General features: G+C 46.1%; 1 protein-coding gene across 4 annotated transcripts in view; it reads left to right on the top strand.

The window, feature by feature from the left end:
- The first annotated feature begins 2,908 nt into the window (after positions 1–2,908).
- Stk35 (serine/threonine kinase 35) overlaps positions 2,909–13,372 on the top strand; it is a 49,337-nt gene continuing 38,873 nt past the window's right edge. For 2 of the 4 annotated variants that reach the window (XR_012448198.1, XM_074074470.1), the window contains exons 1-2: positions 2,909–3,455; positions 4,055–4,658. Coding sequence is in view for 3 of the 4 variants with exons in the window: in XM_074074470.1 (XP_073930571.1) it covers positions 3,150–3,455; positions 4,055–4,658 (910 nt within the window). In the remaining variant the exon portion in view is untranslated. Of the gene's footprint in view, positions 3,687–4,054; positions 4,659–13,372 lie in introns of all 4 variants that reach the window. The other 2 variants (XM_020173858.2, XM_074074469.1) reach the window with 2 other exon arrangements.

Below are 13,372 nucleotides of genomic sequence, written 5' to 3'. Positions count from 1 at the left end.
TTTGGCATGACTGACCTCTTGACATTCGTGCTGTAGTCAATGTCATATTCCAAAGAGATTATTAGGAAGCGAATGATGTTCCCTTCCAGTACTTTATGATCCAGTACTGAATTTCGGAGACTAGGTCTTTAGAAAGAGGTATGAGGCTATGAAGGCCCTAATCCAACATGACTGGTGACTGATACACTGGACCAGAAAAGGAAGAGACACCAGAGATGCCCCTGCCTCACAGAGAAAAGACCATGTAAGGACATTTCAAGAAACCAACCGTCTATAAACCAAGGAGGGAGAAGCTAAACTAAACTTGTCCATACCTAGGTCTTAGATTTCTAGGCTCCAGAACCATGACAAAATACATTTATGTTGTTTAAGCCACCTAGTCTGGGATATTTTGTTAGGCATTACTAGCAGACTAATATAAAGACCTTCCAATCACCATGTTGAAACAATTATGATAAAACTTGTTTCAAACAATGTTTGTTTCAAGCATTCATAAATGAATGCTCAAACCAGTGGATGAGAATCTAGAGAAGAGGATAGTTGTCTCAAAATATCTTCCTATAAGATACTTTAGTTACAAAGGGGAAAATGTAACTTTACAGTACTGGCAGACATCACCTTAACTATGATCAAGGTTAATATCACCAATATTGAGACGAGCCCATGTCATATGGGCTTTCTTGATGTGAGACACTGAGGACATAACTTTCTTTCAGTAGCATTCTTGTCCAAAAAAAAAAAAAAAAACAAAAGAAAACACACACACACACACACACACACACACACACACTGAGCCTAATCAGAAGAAAATATCAGACAAATCTAGCATTAGTGACATTCTACAAAATAACTTCCCAGCACGCTCCAAAAATGTCAAGGTTAGGAAGGACAAAGAAAGGCTGAATGACTAAACTGCCTTCCCAGATTAGAGGCAACAAGTGATCCTGAATTGAATCCTGGAAAAATAGGGGTGAAGAACATTAATGGGATAATTAGCAAAACTTAAATATGAATGGTATATCAAATAAAATATTAATTTTATTTTGATCTTTGTACTGAGATTGTACAGCAGAATGTCCTTGTTCTCAGGAAACACACACATAACAAATATAAAATGTATAACGTCTGAAACTCTAAAATGACTTTTAAAGACGGACATATAAATCAGGAGTGATTAGGAGGATACAGGTTCAAGGCCAGTCCAGACAAAAAGTTTGCAAGACCCTGTCTGAACAGAAAAATCTGGATGCGGCTAGTAGAGTGGTTCAAGTGTTAAGAGCGCCTGCCTCGTAAGGGTAAGACCCAGAGTTTAAACTCCAGTGCTTCCCAAAAAAAAAAGAAAAAACTGGGTGCAGTAGTGTTCACCTGTCATCTCAGTTAAGGCAGGAAGCATAAACAGGACCATTGAAGTCCAGGCCCACTCAGGCATAAATGCAAGACCCTATCTAAAAAATAACCAGAGCAAAAAGCGTTGGAGGTTTAAGCAGTAGAGCACCTGCCTAGAAAGCATGAAACCCTGAGTTCAAATCCCAATACCACACAAAAAAGGATATATACATATTATATAAACACAATCTGTAGGCATCTGTATGTACACATACACAGGAAAGAATATGCAAGTGAAGCAAAACATAACAATTTGTTACTTTGGTTGAAAAAGTATCTGAAGCTGGGTATAACACACACTTGTTATCCCAGCGTAGTTAGAGGCCACCCTAGGTTACATGGCAAGACAGTCTCAAAAGAAAACAGAGAGAGGTAAGTGTATGAGAATTCTTCACTATTCTTCTAACTCATGTGTACATAAAAATGTTTAGCAGGGTGCAGTGGCTCACGCCTAAGATCCTAGCTACTCAGGAGGCAGAGCAGTAGGATCGCGGCTCAAAGACAGCCCTGGCAATTAGTTCGAGAGACCCTATCTGGAAAAAATCCATCACACACACACAAAAGGGCTGCTGGAGTGGCTCAAGGTGTAGGCCCTGAGTTCAAATACCTGTACTGCAAAAAAAAAAAAAAAAGTTAAGCTGGGCATGGAGGTATACACCTGTAATCCTAGCAGAGGTAAGAGTAGCAAGGTCTGAGGCTTGCTTGGGTAAACATACAGACCCTATCTGAAAAACTAAAGCAAAAGAGCTGGGGGACATGGCTTAAGTAAGTGGTAGAGCCAATCTTGAGTTCAAACCTCAGGACCACAAAAAAAAAAAAAAAAAAAAGAAAAAGAAAAAGAAAAAGGTATAGAGGCTTTTAGTGACCACACTGTCAGAAGTGGTCGGTCTCCAACCACAAGGACCTCTTTAATTCATTCTTTTTTTCTCCTTCACACTTAAATCACTGGCAAAAATTATCCTGTGCATCTGTTTGATAATAATATCTAATGTATTTTGTGTGCAAGACCTGCAAGACTGACTCTTATGTTTTAGGGTAGTTTAACTGTGAAATCACTATGAAAGAAAACAAGGTTGGTTAACTTGACCAAGGTCACCCATATGGTTTGTCTCAGTTACAAAGAACCCTCAACTAAAACAGACATTCTCAGGTCCTCTGCTTTTTCGTGCCTAGCCCATTATAGGCATTCATAAATATTAGTACGCTCAAATAACAACATTGGGCACCTAGCAGACACTGGGGTGCAAAGCAGTGACTATAAAAAACCCATGCCTAAAAGGTGCTTAGGCTGAGCCTTGTCAGCCCACACCCAATTAAGCACCAGAATTCTTTTGGCTGGGAGGTACGGCCCGCTCCTCTGCAGGGGAGGAAACTGAGGATTAGGGTGGGGCAACGATCAGCCCCAAATCACTAATTAGGTGGAGTGAGCACTGGGTTGGAAAACCCAGTCCGCGAGTTCCCAGGCAAGAGGTGTAAATCAATCTGACAAATCCAATCGCCCAATCAGTGTTTATTAGGAGCGGGCAGCGAGCGGCTAGTCTTCACGCAAGTCAGGAGAGAAGAGGAGGCTGGAGTGGTGCGTGGGCGACTGCGGAGACCCGGAGGCTGCCCGAATCGCGGAATTTTGGCGCGTATTTTTTGTTGGTTGATGTTCTCGCTGGTGATTGGGTCCTTGCGCGGCGTCCCGGGTGCGCCGGGTCGCGGCTGCTCTGTCGACCTTGGCACAGCCTGAGTGGCGCAGTAGTCGGCTGCCCTCCCGGGGGATGGGCCACCAGGAGTCTCCGCTGACCCGAGCAGCTACGAGGGGTGCAGCTTATATAAAGACGTTATGTAAAGGGCTCAGCTGGCGCGAACACGTGGAGAGCCACGGGAACCTGGAAGCCTGGGCCTCCCCCGTGGGCGCCGCCGCCACCACCGGGGCAGCACCAAGATCAGTCGCACGCCTGGCCCGGGCCAACGCCTCCCGCGCTACTCGGTCGCGGGGACTGCCCCGGCCCGGAACGGACCATCCCCAGGCGCGGGCTCCCAGGGGGAGACGGGCCGCCCGGAAGTGGAAGCGCACCGGCCAGGTAAAGTGGAGCCCTCGGAGTAAAGGCCAGTGCCGGAGCTGGAGCTACTCCCCGCTGCCGCCGCGCTTGGGGGCGGCCACAGGGCCCTCGGTTTGTCGCTTTCTAAGAGCCCGAACTTTTAGCCAATCGCCTCCACCCGCTGTCCTTGGGGACGTGGGTCGATCCGTTGGGCTCAGCTAGGGCTTAATTCAATGGACTGTTTACACCCGGGAGAACTCAAGACAGGATGCGGTAAGGGGAGGGTCTCAGAGGCGACCCAACAGGGGAAAACACTTAGAACAGTCCAAATCTCTCCTCTTTGCGATTTGCATAAATTTTGAAGGCTTTTATGTCTTGTTTTTCCTGTTTCTTCCCGATAAGTTACCGGAGAGAGCCGATAGCTCGTGCTTTTCTTTCCGGTTCCCCCTCTCAACTGTTGCTCAGTGGTTCCGGCTTTCCCGCTTTCCCCCTCCCTTCCCCAGTTCAACCCGCGGCTGTGGCTTCCGTCTTAAAGGGGCCGCGGCCGCCGGAGTTGGAGGGGGTGGGACGCTCCGCGGCCTGCGTTCCTTGCCTCCCAGCCACGGCCTGGTAGTTTAACCGACCGATTCTTTCGCCGGCAGGTCACAGCCCAAGGCCTCGCTCCTCCGCGTCTCGGGACCGGACGGAGGGATGAGGCAGGGGGGACCCGGGCAGCGCCGTTGCTGCTCCCCCCGCCGCCCGCAGCCATGGAAACGGGGAAGGAGGACGGCGCCCGCAGAGGTACACAAAGCCCGGAACGGAAAAGGCGAAGCCCAGTGCCGCGGACGCCCAGCGCGAAGCTGAGGCCCGCGGCGGCGGCGGCCCAGGCCATGGATCCGGTGGCGGCCGAGGCCCCGGGCGAGGCCTTCCTGGCGCGGCGGCGGCCGGAGGGCGGTGGCGGGTCCGCGCGGCCGCGCTACAGCCTGTTGGCCGAGATCGGGCGCGGCAGCTACGGCGTTGTGTACGAGGCAGTGGCCGGGCGCAGTGGGGCCCGGGTGGCGGTCAAGAAGATCCGCTGCGACGCCCCCGAGAACGTGGAGTTGGCGCTGGCTGAATTCTGGGCCCTGACCAGCCTCAAGCGGCGCCACCAGAACGTCGTGCAGTTTGAGGAGTGCGTCCTGCAACGCAACGGGTTAGCCCAGCGCATGAGTCACGGCAACAAGAACTCGCAGCTGTACCTGCGTCTGGTGGAGACCTCGCTCAAAGGTAGGAGTCCGCAGGCCGCCCTGCCCACGCAGGGCCCGGAGCCCCAGCTGCCTGGACCGCTGGGCCCTAACTGTCCCCGGCGCGCTCTAGGCCCTGGTCCTCTTTCGTTACCCTGGGCCCAGACACACCCTCCTAGGCCAGGAGTGGGGCGCTCTGTTTTCTACTGACTCAAGTCCCAGCCCCAAACGTTAGCTGACATTTTCATAACAAGAGATTGCTTAAGTGCTAACCATTATCTTAGTAATTACTCAGTAAGTGTGACCCGTTATTAAACCTAGGACTTTTAAAATCGATGGTGAGCAGAAGCAGGGGGATTCAGAGTTGTTGGCAGAACTGAAGAGCTCCACCACCCCACTTAGCTTCTCTTCTTTCTCTCCTAAAACAAAAAAAAAAAAAAAACCTTACCCATGAGCCCACTCCCTTTCCCTTTCTGGTTCCAAGTTTTCTGACATTCTCGGTCTCCACCCCCAAAACTTTTGCATCCTAGTCTGATTTCCTCTGAGGCCCCACTGGCCCCTCATCCCAGGGCAGTCAAGCAAACCCGGTCGGTTTTCTGGCTTAGTCCTCTGGGGCACACTAATAACCCACACAGGTGGGCCCAGAGCTGTCAATAACAAAACGTCTAACATCTTTCCCACTGTTTCACGTTTTTAATCTCTGAGGTTGAATGAGATTAGGTTTTACTTCTAAAGAAAATGGGCTCCTTAAGGCCCAGGGGCTTGCAGTCCTGGGGAAGAGAGCTACAGGTACCAGAGAATTTGTTTGGAGAGGAGAGGGACAGTGGACTAGAAAAGTCCGAGGAGGCTTCCTCAGGTCAGAGAATCCATAGGGAAAATTATTAATCAGAGTCCCGGCTTTGGTCTGAGCACTGAAGTGATTTTAGGCAGTAAGTTTTGTCCTCCACCAATAGAGAAATTAAGGTGAGCAAAAGTACAAATCTGTCTTAAGGTTAATCAACCTGAAAGAGAAGTAGGATTCAACTCCTGGTTTCCATGATAGCTTAAATGAGGAACCCATACCCTCATTCTTCAAGTCCGGATCCTTTCCTCCTAAGAATGGACTTTTAAGAAGTTAGGATTTAGGGTTGGGTTGGGTGGTTTCCTAAAATCTTTTTGGAGCTTTTGCTCAACTTTTCTATAAGATCCCACAAGTTTCCATAGATTTCAAGTCAGTTGTCTGACAACGGATTGGGTGGTGTTTTCTGTATATATCTCACAGTAGACTTTTTCCTTTATGCCCATCATTCTGCAAGGCTGGCCATCCCTCCAGGGTGAAAGCTTTTGTTTTGAAAAGATTCCCCAAGGAGATTATTTTACTTTCCTATTCCAGGAGCTCATCACTTAGCCTTTCTGTTCTGGGACACCTCTGTGGGTAATGAACGGGATGGACTTCATATTTCAGGATTGTTTAGGAATTTTTTTGCCAAACATTCCCTTCTAACCTCAGTTCATTGATGCTGGTCTTGAAATTTGAACTGCAGTTTACAGCTCTTGTTGACCCCAGCAGCATGTACTTTTAAACTTTCTTCAGATAGAAGTTTTACCAATTCCACCATAAAGTAGCAGCGTAGCATAGTAGACTTTGGCTTGTCCCAAAGTGAGTGATACAGGACATGGCACAAATGGAAAATCTGTGAGGATCATGCCTTTATAGGGCGGGATGGGCTAGAGATACGGGTACCTGTGTTGTAGTGATGCTGCGCACACTGGGTCAATAGATATGTCAGGATAAGGGGGAATTCACTGTCTGTCAGTTCAGGCTGCATCCTGAATCTTCTTCCACCTTCATCCTCTTTAGATTTAAGTTATTCTTGAAGTTTCCTCGTTTGACCATGGAACACATTGTATGTGTTGTCAGCAGTACCAAGTTGACAGCAACATTAGTATTTTCATCCTTGATTTGCAAAGTAAAACCAGAGAAATATTTCCCTTTAGGCCACATACTTAATATTGTCCCTTCTAGTTCTTTGGAGTCTTCAAAATATTTGAGCCTCCACAATGTCCTAAGACTGTGCAATGAAGAAAATGTACATTGTCTCTGCTTATGACAGTGACTGCTAAGGGACAGTCTTGCATGTCCTGTGTTAATTTAGTATCAACAACCTATTTACTATGTGCTAAAGTGGAGTACAAAGACCCAGATTTCCCTAGTTTAAGTTGTCCTGACTCCAGCTTCCAGCACTTACCAGTCTTGATCTGATCCAGTAATGTCAGAGCTGGAAGGAATCCTACAGGTAACCTAGTCCTGCCCTTAAACAGAAAAGTCCTTTGCAGTCACCCTTTGCCCCATGTCCTCCAATTTAGAACAATTTAAAATAGATCATAGTGATCGTGTGCCTTAAAGTCTCATCCACACACTTGGTACTGAGTCCCTACAGTGGTGTTTAAAAGGAGAAAACAAAAACAAACCCCGATCTGCCCGAAAGGAACTTATGCTGATAATATAAAATATCAGGGGTCATTGTGGTCACTGAAGGAAATGGAAGCTTAGCTCCTTAACAGGGCTTTCTCGAGTATGCAGAATTAAGAGAAAAGAGAATCAGGAGGTAGCACAGGACATGGCTCAAAAGAAGGATGCACAGCTATGGATTGGCAGAGACGAGACAAGTGGAATCTATTTCACAGAACAATGGAATATTTTTTTTTTCCTCCCCTGACTTTCAACTCCCTAGTGAGTATACAAAAGACATTTTTGTAGTCTCAAGAAATTACCTGATGTATAAATAATGCAGTATCAGAAAGAAACTTGGAACCCATTTAATAGACTTACATTCATCCTATCTTTCCTTTCTGTGTGAGCGTAGACCAAACAAATCCTACCCAGAGCATATTATAGATCCAGAAGAGGTCTTAGAGGTCTGACCTGGGCTCTATTTCATAAGGAAGGAAACAGGAGTTCAGAAAAGTGACAGGACTTGCCAGAAATGTGTTAGTGGCACAACTCACACCAACTCCCTGATTTTTGAAAACCAAATTTGGTTGATGGGTGAATGCTTTGTGTCTTGAACTTTTATGTGAAATTTTCATAAAAAGAGGAATTAGGGCATCAACAGTTGCTTTTGGCCCCTTTTTTTCCATTGCTAAAGGACTCTGTCCTGAATGCACCTAAAACAAAGCGCAAGATCGCTGCCACTTAGGAGACAGCAGGCCAGCCTGACTCATTTTCAAACTTAGAAATGTGTTGCTTTAAATCGTTTCTCACACACACTGGTTGGGCACCCACCAAGGAAAAAAATCAGAATGGACTCTCAAGGCACTAGATAGAAGATTGGAAGAGCTGGGAGCCTAGCTTGTCCCCAACTTGGTAAGACACTGCTGTTTTACCAGTTTGGAATTTACTGTACTCAGTGCCTTTGATAGTGCAAGAAGTTTGGAGCCTAGTTCCTTGGGCGGCATTCTTGCCTGTGCATCGATGCTGAGTGTCTGCTGTGAGCCAGGCTTCACATATGGCTTCTTTGTGAGGGATACACGAACCCAAATGAACATAGTATGGGGTCATAAGTGGTGCCACCCTAAAAAACAGGTTTCGCTCTTCACTGGGAGTTTAGAGGCAGGGAGAGAGAAGCAGAGAACAAAAGTAGCTGAGAGAACAAGCGTAGGGGAGACCAGGGAGTTGGCAGTGAATTAGTTGTCAACCTAAAAGGTCTCCAGGCTGTTGAGGGCTGAGGGAAGCCTTGGCTCAGTGCAGGACAGGGCCACCCCTTACCTAGGCTTTTAGAAAGCAACTCTGAGTTCTCTGCCATAGCGTGGGCTTCAGATAGACAGAGGTAGATTGGTGATCTTTGGCTGCCTTGACAGAGATAAAAGTGGCAAGTAGAACTCAGGACTTGGAGTCAAAACTTTAGTTCCAGTTTCACCATTAATGAGACCTAAACCTTGCTGACTACTATGTGTCGGATGCTGCTCTGCAGACTTGGTGCCTAGTAAATCATTCAGCCCTCAAAACCATCTCTCCAGGTCAATAGTGTGAGTATCTCTTACAGGTGAGATAACTGAGGCACTGAGGCCAATGAGATTGCCCAGTGTTACTGAGCAAGTAACCAAGCTAGGATTCAAGCCTAGGCATTCCATCTTGAGTCTGCTTTCCTGACCACTGTGGGGTATATTGGGCAGCAGTGGCTTCAGATCAGGGTTCTGGGATTTTTGGTACTTTACTCAGAAATTAATGGCTGTTAGTGTTTAATTATACATTAATTCCTGCTGTGGCACTGGTGATATCTGTTGTTGCTGTCTATGTATCACCACTGTCAGGGACTCCGTACCTGCTTTCTTGTCTGCTCTTGAATGTGTCAGGGACAACTGGTGCTGACTGCTTTCCTTCTGTGAGCATTGGGACTTTAGGTACCAGCCCCAGGAGATACAAACAACCCTGACTTAATTGAGAGCATTGTTTAATTGGGGTTGCATTGGGTAAGGCTTTTTATAGTATAAACTCTCAGGGAGAGCTGAGCTTTCTAGCAGAACATCAGTTCACCTTGAATTTGGCCTTTGGCGATATGCTTAGGGCTAGTAACCCTCTTGAGTGACTCAAATTCTGGATCCTGACCTAGTTGTCTTTAATTTGCATGTTCTGCATGCCCTACTGTTACCCTGTGCAGGCTCATTCTGCTCGCCACACAAGTGAAGCCAATTAGTTGGGAGGCAAGGCAGTGGTAGAGAAAATTATTACGTAACTACTACTGATCCTAAAGTGTCATCTCGCCAGGGAGCTGATTGAGGGACCTTTTGTATAGGAGATGGTGATTGCTGCCTGGTGGGCACCATCTCTCAGGTGGAGGTTTGTGGCCAGATGATACACATCTGGTCGCAATCCCCTAGTCATGAGGTGCTTTTTCAGTTCTTCAAAGCTCAAAAATAAAGATCACTATTTCCCTGGGTGATTGTTGTCACTGATTAGTTTGCCCAAGTGCAGGACATATTACACAATGAATGAGCTGGTGGGGCGGGGGCAGGTGCCTTCAGGGCCTCTTGCTGATCACCAAACTCAAGGTAATGAAAGATAACGTACCTTACCCAATTATTGTGGATGACAAAGGTCAGGTGAAGCTAACTAGGGAGTCAGGCAGAGATCTGGTCTCATTGTTCAGCTTCAGTTTTTCTACTTTTGCCCTTTTCTCTTTAAGCCTCTGCAGCTCATGATTCCTATCTAGGCTTATTTCGCCGATTTTTTAATGCCTGCTATGTTCATTCGAAGTAACGTGGGGAACCTTGACTTGATTTTTGTTGCACTACAAGTGCCCGGGCTAATGGAGGAGATGGTTTTAATAAGCAGATTGACTTTGCAGCCTGTGACAGGTGCTCTAGGAAACCAGCTGCCAGAAACGGGGACTAGTTGAGGGGAAGGAAGGGTGGATTGTAAAAGAAATTACCATGACCCACTAAGCTGAGGCTTGGGTGTTGGACAAGGCCCATTGCACATGGAGAGATAGTTGAGCCCAGACTGCCATGGGTTATTCCTACTCTGCTTGGCTTGTAGAATCCATGTTTTAACTGGATCCCTGGGAATGTTCCAAGTAGTGATAGCTTACTTCTTGGTATTTTCATATTCATTCTCATTTAATCCCCTCTGCTGTGACTTTGTAGTTTGATGTTACGGATGAGAAACACCAAGATCCATCAAGGTCAAGCACATTGTCAAATGTGTCACTAGTGAAGGATGGAGCTCTAGATTTCCATCCAGATGGTCATTCCGGTTTCCGTGTTCTTGGCACTCTGTCCTTGGTCCAGTTACCATTGGCCTGCTGCCAGTGGTGTCCAGACACTGAACATAATCAACAAGTTGTGTTAATCCATGTGTGCTCTGGTGTCCAGGTGCATGAGGGTGTGAAGGTGCTTTAACTGTCACAGTTGAGCCATATAACAGCCCAGTGGTATAGGGATTTCTTCCCAGTTTATGGAAGTGAAACATGTTATTTGCTTTTAAGGGCCTTGGATCATAACTGTCTAAGTGGAGAGGGTAGAGGGAGAATGTTGATACCAAGTTTGGCTGGCTCTATAGTCCTTGTCCTTTTTTTTTTTTTTTTTTTTTCCTGGACCTGAGGGTTCATTCTTGGCCTCTGGAGAACACCATATCTTGTCTGGCAGCCATTGTAACAGATCTATTTGACTAATCTTGGAACGTACTTTGGGCACACCCCATGGTGTTGACATAGCACTCTGCCTCTTCAGTGACATGACACAAATCTTTCAGACTGGGACAAGGGATTGATATGTACGTTCTTCTTTCTTGGGAAGACATGCTGCCGTTGGACCCTTCAGCCCATCAGGACTGGCCTTTAACTGAGCCAGTTCTTTTAAGTTCTTAACTAATCAAAAATGGGTAGTCATAACTTCATTTTTATGAGTAATCTTTTTTCTTTAGCGTAACTTGATACTATCTCATCGTTATTTCCCCTTCACATTAAACTTTGCTTATGAAGTGTTACATTAACTACTTCTTTGACTTTTAAGTCAGTTTGTTAAAGTATAACATGACTCTTTAAGGCATTTAACCAAGTAACAAATACCATAATGAACTGTTGCTATTCTTAGACAATTTTTTCTAGGGCCTTCACTTTTACTATGCTATATAGAAAATCATATCCAAGTTTTTTTGATGTTTAGTGTATCTTTGTTTTTTTTCTCTTTTTTGGGTACTTTTAGAATAAATTCTTAGAGTGGGAATTGTATGTCAAATGGATTAAGCATTTTATTTTATTTTTTGCAGTGTTATGAGTTGAATCCAGGGCCTCATGCATGCTAGGCAAACACTACCACTGAGCTACATCCCCAGCCCTAGATTAAGCACTTTAAAAACTTGTACATACTATCGAATTGCTATCATCTGAGCACATTGAATTGAAAATCCTACTGACAAATGAGTCTGCATCTTATGCAGTTGGACAGTGGACTCAGGGACTTGGGTGAACATTGAACTCCTCGAGGTGCACATAAAATCTCCCCTAAGCAACTTGTGCCAGCAGAGGAAATAAAAACTGCTGCTGGACCCAGCAGGCAACAGAAGAGCAGTGGAAATACTGTGTCCCCAGCTAGCTGTGAGATCATAGGCACCTTGGTTAATCTGTTGAGCCTCAGTCTCCTCACCTGAGATTACTGTAATCAGGGTAGGAGTTTGGAGTAAAGACGATTGGATAGAATACTCTTAATTCTTCTGTCACATTACACAAAATGAGTTACTAACTTCTATTAATACTAAACTGCCAGACCTTTTTCCCATCCCTTTCTAGCCTCCTCCCTTACCCATCCTCACTCCTGGTTTCAGAACCTCTTGATAAACTCTCAGTACTCATCTGTCATTCGTCTCCAGCCCCTCAGCCTCCTCAGGGAATTTGTCCCATCCAGTGTCCCAAGACATACTGTTTCACATGTTAACATCTGTAAAATCAGAAGTGGGATTAGTGATGTGTCATAGTGTTGTCAGTAGCCTGTAAGCCTTACATAAAAGGTAGGACAAATTGAGGACTTCATAGATTCAGTAAGCAGAATAGCTTTCTAAAATAGATGGAGACCTTTGAGTTGCTTTCTGTTGCTGTACTCTGCCCACCTGCTGCATCTCTGTGACTCCCCTGGGCTCTTCGGGTCCCTTGTTGTACCTCACATCATCCTCCTGGGAGATGCAGCTGAAGGGCCTCTTGCAGTTGTGCTCAGCCTGTCTTTTTCTTCTGTCTCCACTCCTCAGGCAGAACTGGGCACTCTTAGCTCTCCTATCTGTAGTCATTATGCTTCCAAGTACTAGAAGCCTTTGCAAGGGCGAAGACTTCTTAACTTACCTTTGCTCTCTGGAGTCTGACAAGCCATGTATGCTCAGGAACTGTTTGGATGGAGTTAACTAGAAGCTGGACAGCTAACTTCTAGAAAAAGCTTTGGAATAGGTTTTTAAAATGCAGAGTATTTTGTATCTCTTTCCAGAAGATGACTGCCTTTCCAGAGCTCATACTGTTCACTACTGTTAGGTAGAGCCTGCTGGCCTTGGTTCTTCATAAAGCAGGCTACTCCTCCCCACCCCCAGGTACTGGAAATTAAACCTAGGCCTCATGCATGCTAGACAAGTGCTATAACACTGAGCTACATCTCCAGCTCTTTTTATTTTGAGACAGGGTCTCTGTAAGTCTCCTAGCTTGGTCTTGAACTTGCCATCACCCTGCATCAGGCCACTTCGTTTGTTGTGGTATTGGGGTTTGAACTCAGGGCCTCACATTTGCTAGGAAGGCTCTCTACCACTTGAGCCACTCCGTCAGGTCAGCAGGCCACATTTTATTGGAAGACTTATTTCCATGAGATGGTTCACATCACCTGCTGGTTTGGGGATTGTTACAGTATTTCGTCTCCCTGCAGAGAATACATTTTGAAGTACAGAATTTATTTTGTGGTCAGCTGCTTTATCAGACTTGAGGGAAAGGTAGCAAAACTCCCCAAAGGCAGGCCTGCCTCTTTAATCACAGTGTGTCTTTTCAGCTCCCGGTGAACTGGGAGACAGTATTGTCTGCTAGAAGGATGTGGCTGTGGAGGCTCACATCCCACCTAACCACTCATGGCAGTGCTCTTGGGCAGGTGACTTGCCCCTCCTTACAAGTGTCTACAGTGTCCAGTGAGATGAGACTGAGCTTCTAAAATAAGTCCTGAAACCCAGTGAGCTCCTAAGGGTTCATCTCCCCAAGTCCTTACCACTTCCAAATCATACTCAGTGTTTTCTCCCTTCATGGAAAGGAAGCTAAA

This window comes from Castor canadensis, chromosome 5, assembly GCF_047511655.1.
Source record: "Castor canadensis chromosome 5, mCasCan1.hap1v2, whole genome shotgun sequence".
Lineage (NCBI taxonomy): Eukaryota > Metazoa > Chordata > Mammalia > Rodentia > Castoridae > Castor > Castor canadensis.
This window is presented reverse-complemented; position numbering and strand designations above follow the sequence as displayed.